Here is a 12,133-nt window from a genome sequence, read left to right as displayed (position 1 = left end):
TACATTGCTAGTAAAATAGATCACATGAGCACCTCATCAAAAAGCCAGAAATCTGAGAGACTGGACCAATGGTTTCTCCTGATGATCAGAGACTCTGTCTTTTAAACTTAGGTGTATCTTCCTTTTGATTGGCCTAACAGTACATCACCTGGATCTCCCCCTGCAAAGGTAAAGCAGTCCCTGTTGGTATGTGGGTTGACCTTCTGGTACCGATAATTATATACCCCTCTCTGGCAATTAAGGAATGCTAAATGCTTGATGGATATCAACTTCTTCTAGTAATCTTGACTAGAAACCAAACCACCCCAATCTAGATTCCCACCCCTTAGCCTTCTCCTTGGAGACAAAGTCACTCTTAACTTTGAGGAGGAACACCAAGGAAAGGAATGATCTTCTAGGGGCCTAAATCAAGCAGATTCTTTATTTACCTGTAAACAAAGCCAAGGTATCACTTTACCTTGGTTAGCTAGCTGCTGTCTCCTGGGGGCCAGGAGTTGTTATCTTCCATAACCAAACTTTTACTGCCTGTTCCTGCTGAGTTAGACTGAGTACTGAGCTTTGACAAAGTGGGAATAGGATGGCTTATAGAATAATACTGGTTATTAAACAGTATAATATTAGTTTCCCTCAGTTTATCACAGCTTCAGGTCCAATGAGGAGAACTTTGTGGCTAGACTGACTCCAGTTTATCTATTCAGATTTTCCCTCATTGCCTTTGGGGTCAGAAGGGCTCTCTGTCTAGGATATAAAACACATCGTGAGACACAAACACCAGGGATGATGACTTTTCTTTTTTTAATCTAGCTCAGGGTTTATTTTCACTTCCAAATTTATTTGCACAAATGACAGAACACATATTCACACAGCACATCAATTTAATCTTCACAGGAAGCTGGGAATGCCTGACAAGCTTAGCACAAGGGGACAAGCAGCCAATGCTCAGGAAATACCTCCCCCCAGGACTGAGTGAGTGATAGCAAGTTGGCCAGGAAGGCAGGCATTGTGGGCCAGATGAATCTGTGACAGGCAGGAAAGTTTTGTCTTGCTGATATTGATTTATAAAAGTGATAGCAATTCTTTGGATGACTTCCCTCCATGCCTTGAACCATTGTCTCATCCTTGCCAAGAAGGCTCTTTTGATGCCTCTCCCTAATCCAGCTCATTACTGCCCCTGAACTTTTGTGGGAAGTTACATGATACCCACGTAAATACTGTTAGCGAAGATTAGACACAATTCTACCAGTGGGGGCTGACACACAAATACACTCAAAGCACAGGACCAAAGTCACTGACAATTAGGGGCTGACTTTTAAACCAAGACACAAAGCCAGCTCAGACTTCTGAATTTTCCCATCCTTGTTTACATCGCAGTGACGGAGCAAAATCTCTCGAAACTTGTCCAGGTCTACTCCACTGATGCTGGGCTAGAGAACAAGAAAACAAAATGATCAGAAAAACCAATAGGATCCTGGCTTCTTCCTACCTGTGTGACCCTGAGCAAGTCATTTAACCCCCATTGCCTAGCCCTTACCGCTCTTCTACCTTGGAACCAATACACAGTATTGGAAGATAAGGGTTTAAAACACACACACACACACACACACACACACACACACACACACACACACACACACACACACACACACACACACCAAAAAGATCCATAGTAGCAGAGATGCAAGCTGGGAATTAGCCTGGGCTTTGCAGCATTCTGAGAAGATCTAGGATATGATGGCAGAAGCTTTGGGGAAGGAAATTGTATATTTGGAAGGAACAGCTCTGCTTCTGATACAGACAGACTCATTCTCATGTGCATTCTTTCATTCCATGTCATTTTCCTTACTTTCCTAAGACATCTGTCTTAGAGCCACATGATTACTTTGTCTTCAAACCAGAGGGAACCAGCCAGGCTGGTGGTGATTATGAATTCTGCATTGTGACAGCTGGGAGAAGACCTAGTTGATTACTTCCCTGTGGGAGATTTTGTGCTTCTGGCAGCAAAACCAAAAAAAGGTTATAATGATCCTCTGAATGAAAGTCTAGCTCAAACATTAAGTTGTTCTGGGAAAAACAGCATAAATAATCCCAAGGGATATTTTAGGGACCAAAATGCTATTTTGATGTTTTGGTAGCTAGGGAAATAGTTTAAACTCTGAGAAGCACTGTTTAGGGCTGTGATGATGAACCTATGGCACGTGTGCCAAAGAAGGCAAGGAGAGCCCTCTCTGTGAGCACACACACCATCCTCTACCAGAGGTCATTATTAGAAAGCCAGGGAGATTCAGAGGAGCTGCTCCCTTCCCCCTCTCCACTGCACCTGTGGATATTTTTTCACATCACCTGCCCCTCTGCCCAGCAGTCCAATGGGAGCACTTCCTTCCTCTCCTGTCTGGGGTAAGGAGGAGGTGGCTCTCAGTCTTGGGGGAAGGGCTATGGCATGCAGTCTTTAAAAGATTCATCATCACTGGTTTAGGGTTTGGATATTAAGAAAAGGGTCCAGCTCACAGAGACAAAGGAAAAAACAAAGCCTTATGGAAATGGGACATATGCTAGTTACCTGAAAGGGACAAGAGGAGGGTAGTAGAATGGGACTGTGATGTTCTGAAAAGGAAATTTGCTTACTTAATCAAGAACTGGACTTGCTTTTATGGCTTATGTGAAATAGGATAGAAACTGGCTATTGGAAGAATTTGTAGATGTGATCACTGAACTACTGTCAATAATCTTCAAAGAGCTCAAGAAAATATGTAGATTAGAAGAAGTGTTGAAATTACAAACAGTGTGTTGATTTTCAAAACAGAAAAGACAGATATTTCTAATTTTAGGCTTGCAGGTTTGATGTCAATTTCCGACAAAATTCTAGAATGTAGTATTATAAGGATCATTGAATGTCACTTAGAAAGGGAATTGGGAGATCACTATGGAAGAATAAACCATATCCAGCTAGCCTTATTTCCTTTTCTGAAAATAATAGTAACCTGGTTGCTTAGGACAAAGGTTGGCAAAATCATAGACTTTACAAAAATAGATAACATGCCTGATTTGGCATGTTACCTATTTTTGTCTCTGGGTCAAATTTGGCATGTTGTCTATTCTTGTAAAGTCTATGATTTAAGAATGGTTTTTACATTTGTAAGTAATAATTATTTTTAAATATAATATTTTAAAATATAATTATTACTTAGCCAATTATTTTAAAACATACAAAAATTCTTCATTCTCACAGGTTATACAAAAATAGGCGGTAGTCTCATCTTGGCCTGCTGGCCCTAGTTTGCTAGCTCCTGAGTTAATGGAATGCTATAGACCTAGTATACCTGGAATTCGGCAAGATTCTCTAATTGTGTTCTTGTTGACAAGATAAAGAACTTTTGCCTAGATAATAGTATAATCTGGAGGATTCAAAACTAAAATGACCAGACCCAAGGAATGGTGGTTAATGGATCTATGTCAACCTGGAGAGAGGGTTGGAGAGAGTGGAACTGGAGGCTTTGCCTTTGGTCCTGCTTTGATGAGCATTTTAGGTATGTTTTAATAGGGCACATTTTAAATTTTCAGATGACATGAAGTTGAGAGGTACAGAAAAAAAATACGATAGGATAAGCAGGACCCACAAAGGTCCCAGAATAGTGAGTAATAAGAATTATAGGAAATGGAAAAAGGTTAATATAATCTGAGGATTCAAATATGGCCTCGGATACTTCCTAGCTATGTGACCCTGGGCAAGTCACTTGACCCCCATTGTCTAGCCCTTACCACTCTTCTGCCTTGGAACAAATACATAGTATTATTCTAAGATGGAAGGTAAGGTTTAAAATTTTTTTTTTAAATTGGGAAAGGCATCGCAATATTTAGGGATTCAAGGTTATGCCATGGAAGGGATAATTAAAGGAATGTTAAATTGTAGAAATGAAGACCTCGGTTTCTAGGGTCAGCTCTTTATTATATTTTGTATATTATCACATTATATTTTGTTATCTGTTATCTCATGTGGCTTTGGCCATGTGACTTGCATATCAGCATATTCCCTCATTTACAATGAAAGGATAATCTGGATGACCTTTTTGGTTCCTTTCAGCTCTAATTCTGTAAATAGCTGTGAAGAGCACACCTTGGTAGTTCCTTGCTCCTTTGCTCTATAGGCTTTGTAACTGACTTTGATCAAAAGTTGTCAATTCATTCACCAAGCAATTATTTTCTTGGGAGGGGGGAGGTAGCCATCATTTCAATGGCAGTGATCTTCTCCATTTTACTTTTAGCCATCGGACTACCCCCTTCTTCTCTTGCCAAAATGTCTCTATTATGATTTACAAACAGAAAATAAATCACATTTCTTTTATACTAGAAACAAAATCATCAGAGTCTTGATTTCTCCTCTAGAAACTACAGATACAGTTAAAGATTTCACATGCAACATTTAACATGACAGAAGGCTAGAATATCCTCTGACCCAGAGCTACACTCTTGCCTAGTCCGGAGGCCAGGTTGATGCCCAGTACCACTAATACATGAAGCCACTGCTCTGGTGGCCCTGAGAAAGGGTCTTGATGAACCAATCCAGAGGTAGTCTGCCCTGTGACCTTAGCCCAAACTCTCTGAGTAAACTCCTGCCCACTACCATATATTATTTCCCTTTCCCTAGAGAGAAAAAAAAAAATCCTCAGTAGCAAGTGAACTTTTTCCTTCCTTTCCTTTTCCTATAGTTGTCCTCAGCCTGCTACCAGTGAAGTTTTTCCCAGAGTTAGTCTAGGGGCCCTTTGTTGAAGCCCTCTCTGGATAAGAAAGATGAAGTATTGGATCTGAAGAGGCCCAGAGATGGAAGAGAACTTCAAGGGGGCTAGGATACTTCTCTTTTCCTATGGGTTAGGGTCCTAGCATCCCTGTCCTGGGAACACAGCTGTCCTCACTCCAGGCTTTGGTCTCTTCCTACCCTTTAGAGAGAAGAAAAAGATTCAAAAAACCTCAAAACCTATCTTCCCAGAGGCCCACTCCATCCACTGGACTTTGGTGCACAAAGGGTAGTGCCAAGTTACCACAGAACATGCAAGTGGGATATGTAAGTTCCTGGGACAGGCAGACTGGGGAATCTGGGACAGTTTTTATTTTCATTTCTTCTCTGACCTTCCTCCCTTATATCCCATCTGATCCCCCTTGAGGCCAGAAGCTTCTCCATTTACATAGTTCCTAATCAGTTATGAGATCAGGGCTCTGCTCAGCAATAGTAGGGTGGCACCAAAGGGCACAGTTTCTATAAGCAATTTTTTAAATGCTTACTATGTGCCTGGCTTAGTATATGCTTAGTGCTGAAGATGCAAAGAGAAGCAAAGGTGGTCCTTATGGAACACATATTCAAATGGGAAAGACATGTAAATAACTAGATACATACAAGAAACATACAGAATAGGTAGAAGGCAATCTCAGCAGGGAAGGCACTAGCAACTGAGGAGATCAGGAATGGCCTCCTGTAAAAGGTGGATTTGAGTTGAGAAATGAAGGAAGCCAGGGAAACCCATGGGGAAAAGGGAGAGGAGAAAGAAGACTATAGGCATGAGAAGACTCCATCTTCTATCTCCTGGTCTTCCCAAGTGATTACAAGGGCCTGGAGATAAGAGATGGAGTGTCATAGTTGAGGAATAGCAAGGAGACCAGGGTTGCTGGATCAGAGCAAATAGAACAAAGTGTAAAATGATTCTTGAAGTAGGAAGGGGCTAAGTTAGGAAGAACTTTAAAGGCCAAATTGGGACAAAAAAAAAAAACCCAAAACATAATAAAGCTTGACTTGAGGAAGAAGAAAGGAAAAAGAGAAAAGAGAAAGAGGAAGAAAAAAGTAGACCTAAGTTTCTTTCTTTGAATAATGAAGGGTGAATTCTAGATAACTGCCAAGATTTTGGTGACCTCCAACATTCTCTGATTCCAAGGAGAACCCAGAGAAGAAGGAGGAAGAAATCAGTAGCAGCAGCTTTATAGAAAAAGTCTGGCCTGAGCCAGGAGTCGCCTGGTTGCTTCAGGATCAGGCATCACCATGGTTACTGAAGCCTGCTGGGCAAGAAATGAGTAAAGTCTGGCTGTTAGAGAAGCTTTTCTGCTTGGTTGAGACCTAAAGTCTGGGAATAATTTATATTCCTCAAGTTTGGGTTGAGACCAAAGAAAGAAAGGGAGAAGCTGTCAATTGAATTACTTGGGCTTATAACTGCCTTGGTGGCTCCTGATTATTTCTTGGGTCTGCGACAACTGGTGATACCTGATTCAGGCACAAAGAAAATGCTTAGGAGACATCAGTTCCTCATGTGGAAGCTTGTAAGCACCAGGTTTTGTAGGTCACATAGCTCTGTGACCATCTAGCTCTTCCTAAGCTATGGAGGAGAATTGCCCATGGAGAAGACAAATCTGCCTCTCTAGTTTGTCCTGTCAGAAGAGAGTTCCAGTCCAGGAGGGCTTTCTATGGTGGAAGAGAATTGTCTATTTTCTACTATTGTATATTAAAAAAATGATTTTAAACCTTTAACTTCTGTCTTAGTATCCATTCTAAAACAGAAGAGCAGTAAGGGCTAGGCAGTCAAGGGTAAGTGACTTGTCCAGTGTCTCATAGCTAAGAAGCATTTAAATCCAGATTTGAACGCAGGTCCTCTACTCTTCATGCCTGGCACTCTCTCCACTGTGATACCTAGCTGCCCCCTGCTTCCCCCCCCCCCCCGAGAACTTTTTCTTTATTTTTTTTTACAAATTAAGACTATGTAAATTTATAAAAAATTAAAAAGCATATGTTATATGCTTTTATAGAAAAACACCTTTGCCTTCATAGTAGGGATTATAGAATGCAGCTTGAGCTGAAAACCAAGAAACTAGAAAAGAAAGCGATAATTACAGTGATTACTGAATTAAAAACCTATCAGGTAAATAAATAAATCTTTGTGGCAACCAGGCACCATTACCCAAACAGCTAGCAAGCCTCCTGCAAGAAAAGGTACCTGCAGAATTCCCATTTAGAGCACCAAGTGAAGGGGGGTGGATATGATTGGGGGATAAGAAATAAAAGAGACTAGGTTTAGTGTAAATGATGAAACTCAGGAAATTTAACAAAATCTATTGATGATCATTATTTATAATAAAAAGAATTTTTATTTTTAAAAATTATTATTTTTTAAATCCTTACCTTCTGTCTTAGAATCAATACTGTGCATTGGTTCTAAGGCAGAAGAGCAATTAGGCTAGGCAATGTGGGTTAAATGACCTACCCAGGGTCACACAGCTAAGAAGTATCTAAGGCCAGATTTGAACCTAGAACCTCCCATCTCTAGGTCTGGTTCTCAATCCTCTGAGCCACCCAGTTGCCCCCTATTCATAATGAAATTATGCCAGTAAACCTAGTCACTTTCCATAGAATTAAAAAAAAAAAAGATCTTAGCTTTTCCAGCTCTGCTACTTCCCCCATTCCCCTCCTTGTCCCTCTTGCCATTAAAGTATTGCTAGCCCAGGTAGAACTTGGCATACTCTGGAATAAAATCAGCCTGCCATTGGTCACTGTGCCTCCTTGGATGCCAATCACTCTGAATTGCTCAGCAAATTCATCCTGAACAACTTTCCACATTCTGTTTCTACACTTTGCCAAATAAAGGGAAAAGCTACAAATGAACCTTTTAACTTGATCAGGGTAGATAGTGAATCCCGTATAATTTTGCCCCAAAGAAGATTTTTGAATTTGTCTACGTAGGCTAGATTCACTGGATAATTGCCGGCATTCAGCTTTACTTTTTTTTTTTCTGGGTAGGCATAACCTAAATTAAGATAATCAAGGCTACTGCAGTCTCCTAAAAGATAAACAGCTATCCATTAAAAGAGGTAAGAGAAGCCCTCAGACTACTAATGGAATACAAATGAGTATATCTCTCAGATTAAATTAAATTCAGAAATGTGAATCGAATTCTCTTGAATGCAGAAAAGCAAAACAGCTTTAAATATAGAAATGGTTCAAACCATATAGTGCACCTCTAATAAACTTGGCATTCTTTAAGTAGGCTCCAGAAACTCATAGATTCCCTGTCATTTAGGAAACAGATGTTTTAAAAAGAGATGAAGGTAGATTTTGGAGATATGTCTTTAGCTTGTTTTTAAATTAAAAAAAAATTAAACCTGTACCTTCTATCTTTGAATCAATATTAATAATGCAGAAGAGTGGTAAGACCTAAGCAATGAGGGTTAAGTGACTTGCCCAAGAGCTAGGAAGTATCTGAAGTCAGATTTGAAAGCTAGAATTTCTTGTCTATAGGCCTGGCTCTCTGTCCACTGAGTGACCTAACTGCCACCTTTCTTTAGATTTTTACTGAAAGTCAAATGGTAAATAGACGAATATTTCTGGATGTTTTCTTTTGCATGAATACCTAAGACTATGTAATTCTGGCAAAATCTGACCAAAAAACCCAGGATAAGAAAATTCTACTTGGCCTTATGAGATCACCTTGACAAGTTCCATCATATCTTTGACAAATCCATCCACTTCTGGACCTTCCAGGGCTCCAGTTTTACTCTGGGAAAAAAAAGAAAAAGAAATCCAAACAATTGAATGGAGTCAGAAAACACAGGAATAAGTGTGGCAGATGGGCCAATGCAATAATTTTTTCAGCATGCCAATAGATTCCAGGGCTCTGTAGTTTTCTACTTTAGTTTTCTGTGTAGAACACTGATACACCATACGAAAATGATTAAAGAACTAATCCCAAATAAATCTCTTCCAACTAATGGAAATTGTTCATCTTGAGCATTTGGCAGGGTTTAAATGAAATATGAATGAATGAAATACATTGATTTATTTTTTTCTCCTTTCTAAATAGCAGGAACTCAGAGCAGGAAGTGTTTGCTACACATTTCTGCTGGTTGTCTTAAGTCAATCGAGAGCCACAGTATCATGTTTTTGTTCAGAGAACAGTAAAGCATATAATTAGAAACAGGAGATCAAGAGAGATGGTACCAGAGGGGATATGTGAGAGTATTTCAGCATGTTCTGAATATAGACAACTTCTTTCCTTTTGCCCAACATTCATAGCATATAAACACATTTCTTTATTTTAAGAGTGGAGAATTTATGGAAGGACACAAATAATAGTCACATGGGATGAGAAAGTATAGATGAGTTACCATCTGCTCTGCTGGCAAGGATACCCACATATTGGGTGAGTCCCATATTCACTAAAATATGCGTGTATGTATACCAAATATACTCCAAATGCAAATATATCAGACTTTCCTCCTACAAAATTCTCATTAGGAAAACTGTCAACTCTCTTATTTATGATTTCTAAACTCTTCAATCCTAATAGTATGGCATTTTCCAACTGCATCCACATCCATCCTTTACCATTTTCCAATCTGACGGTGATAAATTTAGAGCTAGAAACAATGGCAGAGGGAGACAGAGGAAAGAATTCAGGTTATGGACTAACAGGCCCAGAATTCATTCCCACCTCTGACATTTACTTACCTGTGTGACCTGGTCCAAATTACTTAACCTTCCTGGGCCTCAGTTTCATCACATATAAAATTTGTAGGCTGGTCAATATGACCTCTGAGAACCTGCCCAATTCTAGATTTATGATTCTATTTGTGATTTTTTAATTTTAGAGATGAGCAAAGTAAGACCTGAGAATTAAAGTGACTTACTCAATGTCACACAGATAACAGATAGCATAATTGGGGGATGCAAAACCAGGTTCTCTTGTTTCCAATTTAAGATTCCTTTCATGGTGCCTCACTGCCTTTAATTGTCAGGATTATTTCTTTTGAGCCTTTCTCATCTTCTTCTGCACTGTCCTCTCTTTTTAAAAAAGCTCTTAACTTTCACCTAAGAATCAATACTGTGTAAGAACAGTGAGTGTTAGCAATGGGGGGAGGGGGGAATAAATGACTTGCCCAGGGTCACACAGATAGAAAGTGTCTGAGGCTGGATTTGAACTCTTGAAGATGAGTTTTCCTGATTCCAAAGCCCAATGCTTTATCCATTGTACCACTTAACTTGCCAACATTAGATTTAGAGTAATGTAAAAAATAGACATGAATCCAGGACTTCAATCCCCAGAATGCCCTGTAATCTCACTGAATTCTCACATGGGCCAAGATCTAGAAGGTATTTAAACCTGATTGTGAATAGGCTCGCTCTCCTTTTGGACTTCCGTTTGGAGCAGAGGCGTCTCTTTCATGATGTGAGATTATCTTGTCTAGGCTTCTCTGGCCTAGGCACGTGTTTTCTTATCCTGTATTTTCTTTAATTCTTAATCTTTAATAAACCTCATAAAAATATAATACTCCTTGCAGAGAGAAACTAATTTCTACCTGCCTCAGTTTCCATAAATTTTAACTGTTACAGTAAACATGTGAGTCTTTTGACATTCTACACTTGGGGGTCCAAAGAGAAGATGTTCCTTTTATATTGGAACTCCTATAGCATACACTTAGTCATTAAGTGTCTGAGCTTTTTTTTAACCAGTAGGTGGTGGTATGCATATCAGCTAGCAATAGGGTATATACTGGCAAGTAGGGTAAAAACTGCACATTTGCAGATCATTGTATATTTCAGTCATGGAATTAAAATTCTGCAGAAGGTGAAGGGAAATGTGGTTCAACAAGTTCCTGCATGTATTTGTTTTTCCTTGACCTTATTTCAAAATGTTTCTTCTATCTGCATTGCTCAGTTCCTTTTTGTGGGAAGCAGACATGAGTCAGTCTGAGTTCAACAATCTTGTTTGTTATAGATTAATGAGGGTTCATATTTAATTCATTATCATATAGCTTTCTTCTTTTGGACCCAACCTAGAATTTAAATGGTATAGAGAAATCTCTGAAGAAACTTCACTAAATAAAAAGATCAGTAACTTCTTAGTGACTTCCAGTTTTAGAGAGTTCTCTGGAGCACAAAAGGTTGAGTGATATGTCCAAAGTCTCAAAGCCAGCATCTCTCAGAGATGAGACTTTAATCTCACCTTACTGCTTGAGGCCAGCTCTCAATCCAAGCTGTCTCTCTAGGTATCTATTATAACTACACAATAATCCATTTTTTTCATCTTTCTCAGCTTCTGAAACAATTTAAAATTAAGCTATTTCAAAAATTTCAAAACTGATGATTTTTTCTCTCTTTTTGCTTTAGAGTATGGACAAACCAAATGTTAGGAAATAGTATGTTTATAGGCTGCCATTTATAGTTTATTTCACCAGTGGCAGTTGGCATGAAGCTGTGGGTAAACTTCAGTGGACACTGAAACCCACGTGGCCAGAATTTCCTGCCTACCGAAAGGGAGTATAGTCCTTGTACTAGGAGCCAGAATGTGCTCAATACAATAGCTGTACAATTTTCTAATCTCAAGAGTACAAAAATTATAACCTGAGAGTTTCAAACTAACTAAAACTCTAACTCAGGAGTCTCAAAAGGGCCGCAAAAGAACAAGGTACTTACAACATCATAGTGAGCAAATATTTTCTCAAAATCCCTCATTCTTTCTTCAGTACTACAGGCCTGGAAGGGAGGGAAATCACATCAAGGACAATTCAAGACATTCCAAATAGAACTCATTATTTCTCCCCTACCCCAATAATCCACTGGTTCTGAACTTTTCTAGGCTCATAGGCTAAGCAATCTTAGTGCCATATGTAACTGCTTAATGTCACCCGACATGTTGAATCCATTGATAAATCATGTTTCTACCTTCACAATATCTCCTGTGTATGTTCCTTTTTCTCCACTAATATGACCTTAAGTTAGACCCTCATCACTCTTACCTGGACTACTCTTAACTGACCTCCCCATCTTTTGTCTGTTACAACTGTGATTTTCTAAAATATAGCCCTATATGCATACCCTTTGATCCAGCAATACCACTCCTAAGTTTGTTCCCTAAAGAGATAATAATGAAAAATGTTTTTACAAAAATATTTTATAGATGCACTCTTTGTGGTGGCCAAAAAAAAAAATTGGAAAATGAGGGAGTGTCCCTCAGTTGGAGAATGGCTGAACAAATTGTGATCTGGTGGTAATTATGCTGTAAGGAATGATGAACTGGAGGAATTCCATGGGAAATGGGAGAACCTCAATGAACTGATGCAAAGTGAAATGAGTAGAACCAATAGAACATTGTACACCAAAAGTGAA

General features: G+C 39.2%; 1 protein-coding gene across 2 annotated transcripts in view; it reads right to left on the bottom strand.

The window, feature by feature from the left end:
* Positions 1 to 785: 785 nt before the first annotated feature.
* SCGN (secretagogin, EF-hand calcium binding protein) overlaps positions 786 to 12,133 on the bottom strand; it is a 70,146-nt gene continuing 58,798 nt past the window's right edge. For both annotated transcript variants that reach the window (XM_001375316.4, XM_056823527.1), the window contains 3 exons: positions 11,441 to 11,500; positions 8,456 to 8,524; positions 786 to 1,424 (listed from right to left, as the gene is read on the bottom strand). In XM_001375316.4, the coding sequence (XP_001375353.2) occupies positions 1,296 to 1,424; positions 8,456 to 8,524; positions 11,441 to 11,500 (258 nt within the window). In that variant the 3' untranslated portion in view covers positions 786 to 1,295. The remainder of the gene's footprint in view (positions 1,425 to 8,455; positions 8,525 to 11,440; positions 11,501 to 12,133) is intronic.

The sequence above is a fragment of the Monodelphis domestica genome, chromosome 3 (genome assembly GCF_027887165.1).
Source record: "Monodelphis domestica isolate mMonDom1 chromosome 3, mMonDom1.pri, whole genome shotgun sequence".
Taxonomy (NCBI): domain Eukaryota; kingdom Metazoa; phylum Chordata; class Mammalia; order Didelphimorphia; family Didelphidae; genus Monodelphis; species Monodelphis domestica.
This window is presented reverse-complemented; position numbering and strand designations above follow the sequence as displayed.